Genomic DNA, 17,453 nt, shown 5'->3' on the forward strand with positions numbered 1-17,453 from the left:
TTGTTCACTTGTGGTCGCGGACAAATATTCATTGTCAAGATTATGGAAGGGCCACAGAAAACGAAAGTGCAGTCGACAGGCACTCTTTGAAGGCCCCTGGAATGACTGATAAGATGTGTCGGATTACACTTTTCGATAAGACCGCGACTGCATCCTGGACCCGTACTCCAGCGCAGCTTTTGTACCACGCACTGCCGCACATCTGGAACACTGAACTGATTGAACGGTCCCGTCCATGGATGATTCAGGCGACTTAAGCTTCACCACATGCGTTGAGCAGGTGAGTGCATGAGCATGCGCAATGAATATCGCCGGTACCACGAAGTCGCGGCATTGCCAACCGAACCTCTCGCATGCAAAGGCATAATAGCTTCATTCGATTCAGAGCTGGTTCACGGCACCAATCCTGAAAAAGTGTCGCTGGTGCCAGCGCGGTGCAGAACCAGTTCTGTGGTGCGCAGGTGCAGCGCGTGCAGGCAGGACTTGTCGTCTGCTCGCCGTGGAGGTAGAGTGTTCTAATACACTCTAGTGGAGGTGTTCGGTGGTTCAGTTCTCGGAGTTCTCGCGTGTATTTTTTTTTTTTGTCTGCGGTCGCCTTCGTGCCTAACGAAACGCAACGACGACGGCATCACATAGTTCCTTGTTATGGAGTGGTTGTGCTCTTCCGACAGTAAATATGAGGGAACCGACTCCGTGCTGTCCTTTACCGCAACTTGTTTGGACCGATCGCAGCCGAATTCCGAAGTACTATAAAAGCGTGGTCGCAATTGCTACTTCAATTTCGAATTCATGAGGCTCTTCATATTCTCTAGAGCGTCGTTCGAAGAACTTTCGGCGCGCTTCAAGGCCCTGCATATTTTCCGATGCCTAGGGGAGGGCGCCCACAAATCGCCGCCGAGAGCCCGTCCGCCTCGCTAATTTAGCGCTTTTTATATGCAGTTTAAAAAAGAAAAACACTCCTTCGGCAGCACCACAGGCCTTCCTCGATGCTTAGCGTGAGCCCGGGCCGGCATCCCCGTAGCTAGCTGCAGCAGAATGACCAGGCAGCGCCACACCATGATACACGCGCGTAATTTGCCGAGTCATTGTGCCATGTATTCACCCCAGTTCTGTTGAGCAAAGTTAGCCTTCGATCCCAATGTGACTTGTTTATCGATTTGCGTGATTTGTTTAATAAATTATTTATCTACTTTATGCTATTTATTTTTATTTTTGCGCACTTTTTGTAAGGCATCAGGGTCTGGCCTTCGTCAGAGAATATATATATATATATATATATATATATATATATATATATATATATATATATATATATATATATATATATATATATATATATATATATATATATATATAGCAGATAAGTTAAAGGAAATGAGGGTTCGCTTACACCCAATGAACATAAATACCCACGAGAGCAGCAGATTGAACAGCCGTCGCCGTAGCTCAGTTGGTAAGAGCACCGGACGCAATATTCGGAGGTCGTGGGTTCGGATCCCACCGGCGGCATGGTTGTTTTTTCTGCTGCTTTATAAGTAATTTTCTTTAAGCGAATTATTAATCTAAGTACTATAAGATCCCACTGATAAGCTAAACACATAAAAAAAAAGAAAAACACTCCCCTATGCACCTTGGTTTCCGTGACTGTTGGCTCCCTTCATATATATATATATATATATATATATATATATATATATATATATATATATATATATATATATATATATATATATATATATATATATATATATATATATATGCACCTTGGTTTCCGTGACTGTTGGCTCCCTTCATAAGTATATATATATATATATATATATATATAACCAACAGTCACGGAAACCAAGATATATATATATATATATGGCATTTCACTGTCAGCAGCAGCATGAGTAAAACTATATATGCTTGAGATCAGTGCATTATGTAGTTTTAAAAGCGTAGCAAAGCATATGCCCATTTGCATGCGTGTTAACATGAAGCAAGGAAACATATGCATGCATAGCTCACAATGTATAGCGCTCTATGTAAGTTAAATCATGAATATTAACAATTTGCTGCACACAAATTTACCTATAATCCAGCCGTGTACTAACTCTGTAACCCTATTCTCTGTGATCTGGACTTTCTGTACCTTTTTCCTATTTAACCCTTTAAGGCGCTTTGTATGTACATTTGCAAATTTGCACTTTTTCTGAGAGTGTGCTCTAGCTAGCGCGAATTTCCTCTTTTCAGGCGAATTTACCGTCCTTCACCTTGCTCATAGGGCACTTTTCTATGGCAGCTAGTGAATGCAGCAAAAAATATTTTGGACAACAATGGGCTTCAAAGCACGTTCTCTGCCAATTTCTTGCTGACAGATTTGATGGACATGTAGATTTGATGATTGGCATGGATTGATGGACAAGTTGATATATTCATCCATGCATGTGTATGTGTGTGCATGCATGCATGTTAAGAAATAAAGATGGCTGACTCTGTCATTTCAAAAGGGGTTCAGGAGGAAGCTGGGCTAGATGCTTTGGATCAAAATCTATGCACTGTGCCACCCTCTCGGTGCTCGTTAAAATGTGCCTCCTCCTACTCCTCTCTCGAGTGAACACCAGCCGACAGTCAAAAACGTGCTGGTAGTGGTGAGCTAGCAATCATATCCATTCATTGTAGTTGCTTATCATGAGCATGTTAGGGTTCTTGGATTGGTACTGTATGTGCTCGACGATCCCACGTTGTAAGACAAGCTTTCTCAACGATCCCACATTGTAAGACAAGCTTTTGTGCGAGTTGGTTTGAATTTTCAGACGTAACTGCAGCATGACGCATTCACAAACACGTACAGGTGCTTACAAAAGTTGTGTAACACAGAATAAGAAAAAAAGCTTAATTTCTTGGCAGTCTAAGCATGCAGCCACGAAGTGAAGGGTACACTCCGCACTTCCCTGCTCAAGCTGCCCACTGCACCCCTCAATGCCTGTCCAAGCCTCCAGGCAGTGAGGAAATTCAGCTTTTCCATGGTTCCTGTGTTCTGAAAACTTGAGGGCCTTATACATGCCCTCGCTTGTGAGCATCATTTTTACATCACAGTTTAACAAAACACGTTGCGGGGCTAGTTGGTTATGCATTTTTCACATGAAATGTATTCCTGCGCTACACTTTAAAGACGAGGACACAGAAAGAAAGAACAAAGAACAGGACAGGCGCTGTACTCCAACTACTTTTACTGAAGCAGCCACATGTTACATTTATAAAGAATGAAGGTGCTGCACGCATGCGCATTCATGAGCAGGAAAAAAAAAAACCCTAGTAGTAGTAGTAGGAGAGCAGACTGCATATTATCGCCTATTTAAGTCTTGTCATAAAATGTAAGACCGTCATTAGGAGATGCAAGGCATGTAAGCAAAGTTGCAAAGTTTTAAGAGCTAGGCTATGGAGGCAAGTGAGACTTTTGCAAGACTGGTTAAACCTGGTGTGCCTAAGCAAAGAAGCAGAATGACTGGCTAAGAGGAGGCTATAATTCCTATGACGGCAAGTGGTTCAGACCACTAAGGTGTTATGGAGGTGCATGATTAGTCAAGCCCTGCATAGTGGTATGAAGCCACCTGTAAAAGGAGGAAACCAGGAGGGAACCGGTGGTTCTACGCGACGTCACCCTTCCAAAAAACATCGCTGACGTGCTGGAAAAAGGACCGGAATGCTGCTTTGAGCCTAGTGTCCCGATGCACAAGCTGTCGGCTCTTATCCGCTGCTAGCAAGGAAAGCTGAGAAATATAACAGAGAAGGTGCGTTCTCGATGGCGAGGACAGCCTGGCAAGGACAACGCTGAGGAAGCCCACCACGAAAGGGAAAGCCTTGACAGACAGGGTGGTCACGTATCACAAGGATAACAGCCGGTCTCCCCTAGAAGAGGATAAAGAGGGATGCTTTGTTGTCATGCCATTTGGCCTCTACAATGATAAGGCATTGCAAGCAATACCAAAGAACTTTGTTGCAATGAAACCATCGGCGACCCGTATTAAGGGCAATTAAGGCAGTGGCCCTCTGTAAATCCATGGAACTGCTGAACCTGGCAAGAGCTGTTGTGGATTCTATATGAATTCTTTGTCAATCTTCTTCGCTGGAAAAACCTATAAACCCAATGCATCATTCTGGACAATTGTCAGCGAAAAAGGCATCTGGCAGCAGCACATCAGTCGGTTTTTGCTGGAGCACTTAAATAATCTAGAAGTTTCAGACCCTTTTGCTACTAAGAATTTTCTGGATGTTGCCAGTGTCTTGGAGGGAGATGTTGCGGATCTATTTTATTCAGTGCCGCATAATCACCTGTGTATTGCTGTTAAAAAATGCATAGAAGTAAACGATACAGTTACCTAGAGTGTCAACAATTTTATGTCATTTTTAGACTTTTATATTAACACCACTTTTATCCGGTTTGACAGCCGACAGTTTTTACAACGCCAGGGCATTTGCATGGATCATAAGTTGCTCCAGTTTATGTAAAATTTTTCTTGCATTAGTTGACAACTTTTTGGCTTCACGATTTAACAACAGAACCCTGATGATTTGTATGTATGTTTTTTTTTTTAGTGCTTTTAAAGAAAATCAATACAGGTCACTATGAGGAAATCGCAGGGAAAGTTTTTTCAACTGTTCAGATAACATGGCGAAGGGCTCTCTTTCACATATGAGTTGCCCGAACATAACAGCCTTCAATTTTTAGACCTCAACATCAAGCTTGGAGAAAGATGTGTTTGCTGGTGTTACCGCTCTAGAGCCAAGAACATTTTTTGCCCTTTGATTCGGCCCAGTCAGAAACTGTCAAGAGAGGTACTGCCACCCTCAAGTCATTCCCTCACATAATGGAGGTGAGCTTTCTAAGTGAGGTAGCCAGACTGTGCCAAGCAGGGTTCCCTGACCACGTATCAGCAGCTGTGACTGAGGCACTGTTACAAAAAATCAAGGGGTGACCAAAGAAAACACAGAGACAGGAATGTAGCAGCGCCAAACCAGTGGTGATCCTTATATACATCCACAGGGTGTCCCACACTCTGAGAAGGGGTTGGCAACAAGTACGGCGTGCCAATGCTTTTTTCTGGACCAGGTAAACTGGCCAAGATGTGCCCAGTACCAGCCCTGCGAGCTCCGGCTGTGGAATGAAACAATGCTGTCCGTATGGTGTGCCACGGGTATGATCTATGGATACCCCTTTCATGTGGCAAAGTATATGTCGGACAAACTGGCTGCTGTGTCAACAAACGTGCCAGGGAACATGAACGGTCTCTAGATAATGTTTCAGAATCATGCCAGAATCTACACACCCACTGCCGCTCTTGCAAAAATGAAAATGATCATAACTGTGAGCCACAACTTGAGGGAATCAAAATTATATGTCGAAGTAAGGACACATTAGCTCACGAATAGTCAAAAGCGTTTTTTTATCAAGGAAAGCAGCGACACATGCATCGGCATCACATCAGTCTCCCTTCGAGCCAGTGAATTCAGACTGTTAAATAAGCAGTAATGTGCAGTCTGCTCTCCTTAATCTACTAGGGTTTTTTAAAGCGAAAGCTTTACTGGCTGCAAACTTGCGATTTCGCCGTGGCCGCACTCCGACGAGGCACATGATGTCACAACGCGCGCCTCACATATCTCGGTGGACACCCGAACCACGCTTTCTTCTTTCTCTCCCTCCTTTATCCCTTCCTTTACGGTGTGGTTCAGGTGTCTACAGAGATATGTGAGATGGTTACTGTGCTTTGCGCACTCGCCGCCGCTGTTTGGTATGACTTCACACCGCCTCCGCTTGCTTCGCCAGCTGCGTCGCATGCCTGATAAGAAGTCGAGGATCAAAAAGGAGAGCTCACTTGCGCCGCAACCACAGTTGTGTCGTCTTTAATGCGACAACAACATAGCTAGACAACCAGATTAACCTGGACTTGCAATCAAGATTAACCAAGGCTAACCATGCTATGCCTTAGCTTTTGCTACGTATATCCTGGCATAGCCGAGCTAAGCCACTGCCAATTTTTTTGGTTCTTTTTTACCAGCAGGCATGAATATGCTGCACTGAGCACCTTCATTCTTTATATATGTAACATGTGTCTGCTTAAATAATAATAGTCGGAGTACAGCACCCATCTTGTCAAGTTCTTTTTGTGTCCCCGTCTTAAAGTGTAGCGCTGAATTACTTTTTTCAAGGAAAAAAAATTACATTACACTTATGTCTGAAAAGCCCACCACTTCTCACAGCAAACAGCAAAACAACTTAATATGAATGTACCATGTACTTGAAGAAAACAATGGCATCACAAAAAAAAAAAAACAGTCATAGCAGGGTACCAATTCTGCCTGCCTAAAGCACTAGTAAGTAAGCATAGTTTTAAAAAGGAGGTTAATTTTGTAGTTTGATAAAACTTAAAGACAGCAGTTGGTAACAACGGGTCATGGTGTACAGTGTCCTGCATACTTTGCTGACCAATCACTACAGTCAATGAAGCAACCTTTTAAAATTTTGGCTATATCAAACAAGACAGAGGCATCAAAGCTCTTCAGATTATAATTTCGTCTCGTAAGTAGCTTCTTTTTTTTTTTAGGTAACAAAAAAAAACTTGAACAACGAACTACTGTTTTGTGGTGGAGGAACTCTGTAGGGCGGTTGTGAATGTTGGCAGAGCTGCCCTTCAGAGTTAAGTTGTATTCGACTGGAGTCACAACAAAAGAATTAGACCTCATGGTTCCTTGTTACAAATAAACTGCTATAGTTTGCCACAGCTCAAGCATGTCACTGTGAATGCCCCTCAAAGGAGACCCTCCAACCAACAGCATCAACCTACTGTTATGACATCACAGTCAGTTGCATCGCTCCTGCCAGCTGCGTACGACGCAACACTAGCAGGTGCAAGGCAGTTGATCACAAAGTCATGATAATAGGCTGACAACAGGAGGGCCCCCTTTGAGAGACACTGCTTCATTCTTGAATTGTATCCGAATGCAGCATCAGCCTGACGTAAAGTGCAAGATGGAATGTTATCACGAGTGGGTGTGTGCCTTTATGCCTTTTCAAGCTTTAACACTGTATGCTTACACCATATAAAGGTCATCGTTCCAATTTGACATCAGTAAAGCAGATTTCACACCAACAAGGAAGTGCAATTCTGGGGTACATTTGATACTTTTCTGTCAGTGCCCCAACATTCTTCCCTAATAGCGTGGCTGGTGAAGCTCGACAACAATTTGTTGGTGAAGAGTAAATGGTGCCGTGTCCCTTCCGCAGATGTTTTACTTGCAGTACTTCCAATTTAGAGTTTGCATATCACAGAGCACCATTGGCTAGCCATTGTTTGTTTGACACAGTGCTGTGTTGTCTTGAACAAAGTTGTTTTTTTTTTTAGTGTCTCAAGGCTGCTTTCGAAGCATGCGCAGTTGTACACGTCTTTCTTCTGGACAAAACTGAGAGACTGCTGAGACATCAACATAGGAAGAACACACTTCGCTCACTGCCTTCCCAGTAAAAGGAAAAAAACAACACTAAGCAGCTTCTATTTGCTTCCATCTGGTGTCCTGTAGGTGTCCAATTGATACTAAGTTATGTTTCTGGAGCTTTAATTTTTTCCTTCTATTTTTAATCACAACCTATTGTACAACTTGTTTATCCTTGACAGAGTGGACTGCCTCAAGGTTTTGCTAAAGCATAAAGTCATTATGCAATTGGCTGTAACTTTGTAGCGCTGCTTCACCGATTCTTTTGCTGAGATATATGGCAAAATCAAAGGGCACTGAGATGAGGCAGCTCCATTACCAGGCCAGAGCCCACTGTATACAAAATGCAGTTGGCCTCGTATAAAAGGTATGACTTTCTCTCCACCCAAAACCCCTCCACCAAGGCAAACAAACCTCAGCCTCCCTGAAAAATAAATAAAATAACTTGAGCTACTTTATACATTAAATTATGACACTAACGTAAGTTCATGGTACGAATTTCATTGTACCACTGTGAATGGTTAAGGAACCAAGGGTGTAGTGGCATTTCACAGGTAGTATTGCACAGGAGCATTTTTAATGTAGCAGATGCATCACATTAGAAGGATATCACATTAATGAGAGCCAGCTGTGTTTAAAAAGCACCATATTATTCATTTAGCTTATGATATCATTAATGCATATCATGTGCTGCTTTGTGGGCATATACACAGAATCACACAAACTAAATATCTATCCCATAATTTCTGTTCTAGTTTCACAAGAATGGCCTCATATCAATACCTGACTTCCTGTCCGAACAAGATGTCAATCAGCTGAAGCAAGAGTGTGAAAGAATAGTAGACAGCATTGAGGACAGCAAGGGTCAAATAACTGTCTTCAGTACAAGAAATCATGAGGTAATGTAAGCACTGTTCAAAAGCCAGGAGGTTTATGCAAAAGCACTTCACGAATAACTGCTATGCATAAATACTTTTCATTTCAAGGGGAGAAACAAGTACTTTCTGGACTCTGGTGACAAGATTCGGGCCTTTTATGAAGAGGATGCATTTGATGAACACGGTAATAACACTAATAGCTATAGCTTTGTTTTTATTATTTATGCTGGCTAAAGACAGTTTTTTTTTTTTTTCGGTACAGGAAACCTAGTTGTTAGCAAATCAAGAAGCATAAACAAGATTGGGCATGGTAAGTTACAACTGCAGTGCACATTTTGCATAGTCAAGCATGCCTTACAAGAATTATTGGCATGAGATTTGCACTGTAAGCACCGTCATACTTTTACCTGTACGACAGTGAAGCTTATGTTTGTTTGAGCCACACTTTTATAAGAATCTGATGCATATTGAATGGATAAGATCAGTGCAATGTTTCTGGCAGTCCTCTTGCATTACTTGTACTTGTTGCCTTCCGATTAACCAATTTATGTCCTGGCATTAAGCATGCACTTTAGTGAATACAGGAAATGAAAATTTTCAGCTTGATGGTCGTACAGCATTGGAAATGCTTGATACAACATCTGCGCTGTGAAAAATGCTACGGGAAAACGTTTCTCTAGTTCAGCTGCTAAGAGCCAAGTTAAAGACATTTTGAAACTGGGAAGTGTGCTCAAAATGTTGAGTTCTTCAGCATGCTTGCCATCTGTTACCTTATAGTGGTCTTTACGTACTGCATGATCGTTTACCAGTACATGCTCACCTCATTTTGAATTATAACAAAAAAGAATGTTAGCTCCTACTTCTGCAAAGTAGCTCCTAACAACAGTCTGTCCTCAAACTACGTGCTTTTTTTTTTAACTCAGCCTGTTGTTTTCAACAAAGTCTGATGCCCTATGGCCTGTGATGTGACATCATTCTTGTCAGATATAATAACACATGAATGCACGTCAGCAGATTGCAATTACTGCTGTCATAAGCACTGAATTTTAAATCCTGAACATCATTTTCCAGCACTGCACTGGCTAAATCCGGTTTTCAGACGGGTCACATTTAGCTCCAAAGTGAAGGTATAGACTTTTGCATGAGAGCAAAATGGAGGCACAAAAATCTGAAATGCATTTTTACGTTTCAGGCACTGGTAAAAGAAATTGGGTTAAAGGATCCACGCCTCGTTCAGAGCATGTACATATTCAAGGTATACTTTGTATTCCAGCACCACATTTTTTGTTTGTACTGGATATGCTGAACCAACTGTTCTTTGTTCTGAGCTTGTTTTTTCCTTTCAGAACCCTGAAATTGGAGGTGAAGGTAAGGGTAAAGTAAACTAGAATATTTTAGTAAGGGTGAATGAGTGCAAGGTGCCTGCCAAGGAATTATGAACTGTCATCATTATTTCCCAGTGACAGCTCACCAGGATGCAACATTCTTGTACACTGAGCCCAGCAAGTTGATTGGTCTTTGGTTTCCACTGGAAGATGCCACAATGGAGAATGGTTGCCTCTGGTATATTCCTGGATCCCACAATTCTAGTAAGAGAAAAAGCTTAATCGTTATTCTAAAGAAGCATGCACTCAACATAAACCGCAACTGTAGTTTGCTCGACTTTCGAGCAACATGTTAATGTGAATCATTTGGAATGGAACAAGGTTTGTTGTGTTGCGTTGGGTTTTATGGCACATAAGCAATTGAGGCTATCATGCGCGAGACACTGAAATGGAGCAATGAGTACACCACGCAGGATAGTGTAATCACTGCACATGCAAATTTCCTTAACATTTGAGGCACATATGTGCTGGCTTGTGACTGGTGGGCTGTTGAAAGGAAAGAAGCAGTTGACACTAAAAAGACTAAGTTTGAGCGATTAGCTGATGAAGTTGACTTTGGTATTCATTTAATCACACTATTGCAGTATGCTTAGAGCCAATGTCCCACCTGAAATACAATGCAAATCAAGCATTTGCATGGAAAGGAAATTTTTCTAGGTACATGCCAGTCGGGTTGTCTGAACAGCTGACTTGGCTTATCTGTACTGCTTTATGCAGTAGTACATTTGAACTACCACAAATTTGAGCTTTCGCTTGAAGTTCCAAGAGAAAGGCAAAATATCCTTTCACACTGTTTATGTTTCAGCTTATAATACTTTGTACAATATTCCAATCTAGCTCCCACTGTTTTGATGTCTAAAATTTTACTGAAGGTCAGGAAGGCCACAAACTATAACGACTTCTACATTTTAAGAGGTACTGCTTAAAGCTACAGCCAGTTTTTGTTCATTTTTATTCATTTATTTACTTAGAAATAATAATTTTAAATATAAATTAAGGCAGTTTTCTATTACGCAGTTTTAACATTTTTTTGATCAATTTCATACCACTGAGGTTTTCAAGAGTAAGATGTGCTTGCTTATAGAGCAGGCTGGGAAGGCAGTGTGCTGTAGAGCATTCTGACAGAATGATGTGGGAAAACTTCCTGTAGACAGCGCACCTAGTTGCTCAAAGTTTACATTGATTTGTATGCACACCATTGCAACACACCGCACTCTTCCTTTCAGTGAGCCTGTCCCGAAGATTCATTCGCAACAATGACCCAGACGGACCACTTTTAAAAATGGTTGATATATCCGTTCATGATTACAGCAATGAAACTTTTGTGCCGGTTCCAGTTTGTAAAGGTATGTAGCTGCATCAGACTGGTCAAGCTGCAATTGTGTGAAACGCTGCTCTTTCCGAGACTCTTTAAGGCGTTCAAAGTAAATAAGGATGAACAATAGAACTCATGGAATAGTTAGTAAGTCATGTTTTCTGAACAGCTTTGCCCAACATTAGGCAAAGGAACAAATACAAACGGGGATGAGAATACTGTGTTCTTATGTATTTTTTTTTTGTGTCTTGCATATGTTGAGAAGTGCTGTTTAAAAAAACAAGGTGAATAATGATTGGTGATCTCCAGGTTCCAACCAAATCATAGTGTCCTAAAGAAAAAATTGAGTTTGCTCACACAGTTAATATTAACCTTTTAAAATGCTTCAAATCAATTAATCCTTGAATCACTGATGGATTGCTTTTGTCAGCTTCTGTTGAAGCTTTAAAATGTGTTGCAAGCGGCAAATGCACAGGAAGCAAAATACACCTACAGGTGATATCGGCGCTATTCACACAAGTGGTTACACATCTCTATCTTCACTGGCTTGCAACTGGCTGGCACTTTGGTATTCTTGTCTAATTAGGTACCTTTGCATACAAGTGCACAGGCTAGTCACAATATTTTTATTAACTGTCACCTCATTCTCTGTCGTGATTGGCTTCTATAACTGAGGTGGCCAGGGATCGACTGATTTTATGTATGAAGATGTGCGGAAAACTTTATGCATTTGGTTTCGTATCCCTAACGTGTAATGCTGTGATCCAAATACAAAGGCTGGTTTACATATGACAAAGCATTTAGATGTTGTATGAAAGTAGTTAACAGCGCTTTGAGGCATGCTTATCTTGGAAAAATAATGTATGTTTTTACAAGTGCTACATAAGAACGCACTTTTCTGTCCAGGTTCCTGTGTAGTCATCCATGGCAATGTTGTGCACAAGAGCGAGAAAAACTGCTCTCTTTTCCCTCGGCCAGCTTACACATTTCATATCATCGACAGGGATGGATCAGAATACAGCCCACAAAACTGGTATGCATGTCTTCCTTTCAAGGATTTGGCATATTAATAATAAGGCATTACAGTGCAACGGATCTTTTTTCTTGAATTGCTCCCCTACGTTCCTCTTTCCAATTGTCATCCTTTTCTGAGCAAAAATCAGTTCATTTTGAATATGAGCACCCGAGTTTTATCGTTCAAAAGTCTTTTGAAGCTTGCCTAGTTTCAAAGGACATTGGAGATGAAATAAATGTACAGCAGTGGTTTGAGGGTTCGCAGCCTTACATGTCCAGCTTTCACAATGTGTGAAGGTAGAAATCTGGCAAGCAGACCATATTCATACTCACAGCAACAGATACGAGAAAGTGCTTAATATTTTTGCACCAGCACTTGGTGGTGCGTTCTCATGATGGAGACCGTTATGGGTAGTGCTTCAAGTTTTATAGATTACTTTGGAGCAAATGCTGTGGGAATCCTGGGTAATTTATTTTCATAAATAATTGGAAGTTTTTCACAGTATCTATGTATATAGAACACTGAAATTCCGCTTTTTGGTTATTTTGAGGCAGTAACTTTCGGCAAGGAACTGGTAAATTTGACATGGACGTATTTATTATGCTGCCAGTACTTACACACACAACGTGGTTTATCCATCTTTGCAGATTATTTAGTATTAAATATATTTCCCCAACAGTGTGGTGTGTGGTAGCAGTAGCTCCTTTCAACTGACTGTACAAAACATTGAAATGTCTTTTCAACAATTTCACTGTATATAGCACACCAGAACACATACTGCATACAAGACAAAATCATGGGCCTATTACAAGTGTGCATCCTCCTGACTCATAGCAGTCCTGCAGTTTTCTTATAACACGGACATAACCTAAGGACTGTTACTGTGCCGATGACTGAATAATGGTTTATGTCAGGTATACCCCTTGTAAAGCACGTTGAGAAAACTGCTTGCAAAGCACCAAAGGCTTCAGATCTGGAACTTCTGGTTTTTTGTACTGGTCAGTGATCTGCATATGGTACCAAACAACTCGCTCATGAACTGCTGGTCTTTCATGGTGTTTTGTTGGAGTTTGCGCTCAGTTCTGGGGAACAACACAGTAGTGCCCATGAAAGTTCCAAATGACGTCAGAATGCCTTTCCATGTCAGTTACGTCAAGCACGCACCAGTTAACGTCTGCACCATAAAGCTGAGTAAAATTTTTTTGCAACCTCTCTTGGCAAGAGCACTTGCAATGGTGCTGGAAGAACACTAATGCACTAAAGCATCAAGGGCAGGCCCTCAAAGGCCTTACAAAGGTCGCATCATGACACCCCGTCAGGTGTTCACTTGGCTAGAAAATAACAAAGGGTAGTAGGTCCTCTGCATACCAGAAAGCACTGTTCAAGAAAAAGGAGCCAAACTTAATTGGAGGCCTGGAACGGCCATGCCTATGAAAGGCACATGGGTATTACACTATTTCAAGCCCTCACCCCTCACTACTATTCTTGCTGAAGCAACATCCTGCTCAGCTACAGAGGAGTTTCTAGTAACAAAGCAAGTGTAAGCACTGCAGTTCTCATCCCATCATCGTCAATATTACCCACTTTGAGTATCGTGAAAGCACTGGCACTATGACTCTTATGGCCTTGCTTCCACTTCAATCAGATTACAGCATGAAGCATCGACAGGGGAGGACGCGGCGACATTTTTTAACTTTATTGTTCCATACAAAACAAGAACACTCAGAATAAACATTCTAGAATGTATGCTATCGACTCAAACAATTCAAAGCATTGCGTGCTCCATATTTATTGGGGCAGCACTAGAAAAACACATGCGACTGCGCTGGACGCCCCTGTATTGCGTCTTCTTCATTAGGTGAATAACTAATTAATAATTAATAATTATTGGTTTTGGGGGGAAAGGAAATGGCGCAGTATCTGTCTCATATATCGTTGGACACCTGAACCGTGCCGTAAGGGAAGGGATAAAGGAGGGAGTGAAAGAAGAAAGGAAGAAGAGGTGCCGTAGTGGAGGGCTCCGGAATAATTTCGACCACCTGGGGATCTTTAACGTGCACTGACGTCGCACAGCACACGGGCGCCTTAGCGCTTTTCCTCCATAAAAACGCAGCCGCCGCGGTCGGGTTCGAACCCGGAAACCCCGGATCAGTAGTCGAGCGCCCTAACCACTGAGCCACCGCGGCGGGGCAGGACCGGAAAACATACTTTGCCTGGTGGCAGATAGAATGGGAGCTCAGCGAATTGCGCCAGCTCCAGCTGAAAGGTGGGTGGGAGCAGGAGAAACCAGAGTGCAGAGGTGGCGAGATGCCGGCTCCCTGAGGCAACCATATTCGGTCTTCCCAATGCCCTCCCGAGTCATTTGATGCTAGTCACGCCTACCACTGCTCGTGTAAATGCTACATAAAATTCTTAGCAGCACCGCGGCTGTGTTCTGCAGTACAGTGGCAGTACGGGGCAACTATGGCAGATGGTGTGCCGCTGAACTTCCAAAAATTTTTTTCTTTCCCAAATCAAAAAAGGCTCTGAAAAAAAATCATGGAAAAATTAGTTATGATAATAGCTATCAATCAGGCCACATTTCATATTTTTACTAGGTACACCTCTGTATAAAATTTATGGCCAAAAACACGGCAAAACACACTTTTTTGCAAGCTTGAGATTTTTTTTTTCTGAAACATATTCTGCTGTGTTCTAGTACATATTATAGAGAGCCACTGAAAAATTTTAAACTGCTCAGGAATGTTGCGTAATGGTTTTTAAAAATAGCAAAAATCGTGCATCTTGGGCTAAAACAATAAACTAAGGCAACACAAAAAACTTTGTACTGAAACTTTCTTGCCGAGCATTACAAAACCACAATGAACATTCATTGCTTTACCTATAAAAAGTTTCGAGCATAGAAGTAAAATATTTGATTTTTTGTAAATTTTTTAATGAGACCTACTTTTGCACTCATCTGAAAAATTCAAGGGGCTTTTTTTCCCCACAGTTATTAAGAGTAAATGCTTTTAACAGTTAGTTCAATAAAGAGCCACAAATTTTATGGAAGAAACTGGAGGAGGTCAAGCACAAACTCCAGTGCGTTTGACAAGGAATTATCCTTGTATGACAGCGTTTCCCTATTCTGGAAGTGTTCACTAAGTGGACATATCCACTTCAGTCTGCACCGATTCACTGGAGCTCCAAATGCAGAGGTGACAGCTAGGTGACAAGAGCTGACCCATCCTGCCATTGCATCAAAAATTACCGCTAGAGCAAAAGGAAATATTGAAAAACTATGACTGCCACAAGTGTCACAAAAGCTTACAATATGCATCAAAGCATTCAAAAGGAAAAGCGCAGCTGTGCTTGAATTAGAGATGGTGAGGACTTATATGCAGGTAATGTGATCTGAGACGGGCGGCAGCATTTGCAGTTTTCCGAAGCCAGAAAATGTGTCCAGTTTATGCCACACCTGTTTTGACATGTTCACTCAGTGGACACTTGCAGAATATGGGCCCATTACTGCACCCTTTGTGATACCGAAGATGTTGTTTGACCATTCCTCCTCGTTAATTCAAGATGCTTTGTGCTTCTTGCTCTCAAATGAATGTCAATGGATTCAAAACTAAGAAACAGTGTTTGGTGCTTCTCAGTGAAACGAGACCAGCGGTACAGAAATGGTCATGGTTATTTCAGGGCTAAATAAACGACACACTTGACTTATTTCAGGCTGCAGCCAAGTGAAGAGCTCCCCTTTCCATCACTCTACGAAAACTCGTAGGTGCAAAGTCTGGACCAAGCCTATGCCAAGCTCTTGTAAATCTCTCCTACACCCTGCTCTGTAGGGGGGAATATTTAGGCCCATTTTGTTGTGAGTGCGCTCCGTCCCGTCTTTCTGCCTTGTGTTGTGTCTGTTTTCGCGCCTGTAATCAAAGATGAACACGTATAGCAAGAGGTTTACTGCCTTTATTTTTTAACACCTGTACTTTTCTCAGGGTGAGTGCATATTAACATTGTGCATGAAGAAAGACAAGCAAATTTGCATCTTCAGCTTTTTGCTGTCATACAGTCTCGGAACAGCAAGTCTCCCTTTTAGACGATAGCGCATTTGTTATGATGAGGACCAACTTTTTTGCGAGCAATGTTTTATATGTGCCAAAGATACCATACATTTGGCACAAATTGCCTTTTCTACTTCTACACATTGTGTCAACAAGCCCAATGGTCCTGCAGTATTTAGTCTGATCTGCTTATTGTTTTGATTCATGACAAGCACCTGGTTGCACTATAATGGAGGTAGTGGCTGCATCCAAATGTCAATAGTACAGTACAAATAGGTGCACAAATGATTACTTGTAGCTATAGCTGTAGTAACAGGTAAAAAGAAGTGACTTGATTGGTTCTGGTTCTTAGCAATATGGGCTTTCATGTTTTACAGTTTTGTTGACTCTGTGCATTCATGGCAACTATTCATTTAATAAAAACCGTGAACCTCGGCTGTTGGGCACAATTTTTCGTTACCCCTCCAGACAGTTACCAGCTGCTAATTAAGAGATGCTTGCTAGGATTAACTGTTGATATCACTGGCTTCAAACAAAATGGAAAGGCCTAACTTGATCTCGGACAGTGAGCCTGAAATTATCTGTGCTTTGCGATGATGCATACTCAGGAGCGCAATCTGTAGTTTTTACACCATAATGTTCAGTAGTTTTTACACCATAAGTGTTGTGGACAGCCACGCATCGCATCAGTACCAGTAACTTTTAAGCAACTTTTATTCTGTACTGCTCTTTATGTGCTTGTTTTCTACACCCAGTAAAGAATATGGGTTCTGCACATTCCAGTCATGCTGCTGTTTCTGGTCTGACCATGCTCAATTCACTCTTGTAGAAAAACAAGAGTTATGCCACTGAGGACAATCTGTCATCTTTCAATGCTTGTAAACAAGTTGCTTTTTGTGGACATGACCTTGAAGAAGTGTACACTTTCCAATTTTTGCAGTATGGGCTTCGCGAATGCACAAGTAACTAAGTGCTAATTCTGCAAGGTCCATCGGTATTCTTTTTCACAGTTCAGGAACCCTTAATGTAAAGGTATGTTTCATAAGCAAGTAGAAGTTGAACAATCCCAAATTGCATATCTACCTCCCTCTGTGTGTGCATGCACGTATGTGTATGTGTACAGAGTGCATTGTGGGCTTTATGATGCAAAAGCAACTAAGGCTATCATGCGCCAAAAACAGGTTTTAAAAAATGGCTGCTGTCCTGACAAACTACTACTTTCTTTAGTTGCTTGATTCATTGATCACGACATCCAAAAAATGTACAACACCAGGCCAGCAACAGCAGGTGGTGTGTTAACAAGTAAAATAAAAGAAAAGCTAATAGGAAACTGATACGACA

At 41.7% G+C, this 17,453-nt stretch overlaps 2 protein-coding genes and 1 non-coding gene across 4 annotated transcripts in view; 2 read left to right on the forward strand and 1 right to left on the reverse strand.

Moving 5' to 3' along the window:
* The first annotated feature begins 58 nt into the window (after positions 1-58).
* Positions 59-16,550, forward strand: LOC144115373 (phytanoyl-CoA dioxygenase domain-containing protein 1-like). Of its 2 annotated transcripts, none has more exons than XM_077649737.1 (11): positions 59-280; positions 8,229-8,372; positions 8,460-8,535; positions 8,614-8,661; positions 9,423-9,478; positions 9,544-9,606; positions 9,698-9,719; positions 9,812-9,940; positions 10,963-11,082; positions 11,958-12,084; positions 15,781-16,550. In XM_077649737.1, exons 1-11 carry the CDS (start codon positions 236-238, stop codon positions 15,830-15,832), a joined length of 882 nt encoding a protein of 293 aa, XP_077505863.1. In that variant the 5' UTR covers positions 59-235; the 3' UTR covers positions 15,833-16,550. The 2 variants fall into 2 exon arrangements, with proteins under 2 accessions (XP_077505863.1, XP_077505862.1); XM_077649736.1 differs by lacking the exon at positions 59-280 and adding an exon at positions 6,859-7,033.
* On the forward strand, positions 1,436-1,509 carry TRNAL-CAA (transfer RNA leucine (anticodon CAA)). Its single transcript has one exon. It is a non-coding gene; the product is annotated as a tRNA-Leu (tRNA).
* Positions 13,758-17,453, reverse strand: part of mRRF1 (mitochondrial ribosome recycling factor 1) — a 33,067-nt gene continuing 29,371 nt past the window's right edge. Inside the window, exon 8 of the mRNA XM_077649731.1 lies at positions 13,758-14,591. The gene's annotated coding sequence lies outside the window, so the exon portion shown is untranslated. The remainder of the gene's footprint in view (positions 14,592-17,453) is intronic.

This window comes from Amblyomma americanum, chromosome 1, assembly GCF_052857255.1.
Source record: "Amblyomma americanum isolate KBUSLIRL-KWMA chromosome 1, ASM5285725v1, whole genome shotgun sequence".
NCBI classification, from domain to species: Eukaryota; Metazoa; Arthropoda; class Arachnida; order Ixodida; family Ixodidae; genus Amblyomma; species Amblyomma americanum.

What these genes read in the sequence shown, in the direction of transcription:
- LOC144115373 (XM_077649736.1), top strand. Translation starts at nt 6,983, where the DNA reads ATGCAGCATCAGCCTGACGTAAAGTGCAAGATGGAATGTTATCACGAG. An exon ending in GGATGCATTTGATGAACACG is followed by an intron (nt 8,536 to 8,613) that starts GTAATAACACTA and finishes TTTTCGGTACAG; the next exon opens with GAAACCTAGTTGTTAGCAAA. An exon ending in CATAAACAAGATTGGGCATG is followed by an intron (nt 8,662 to 9,422) that starts GTAAGTTACAAC and finishes ATCATTTTCCAG; the next exon opens with CACTGCACTGGCTAAATCCG.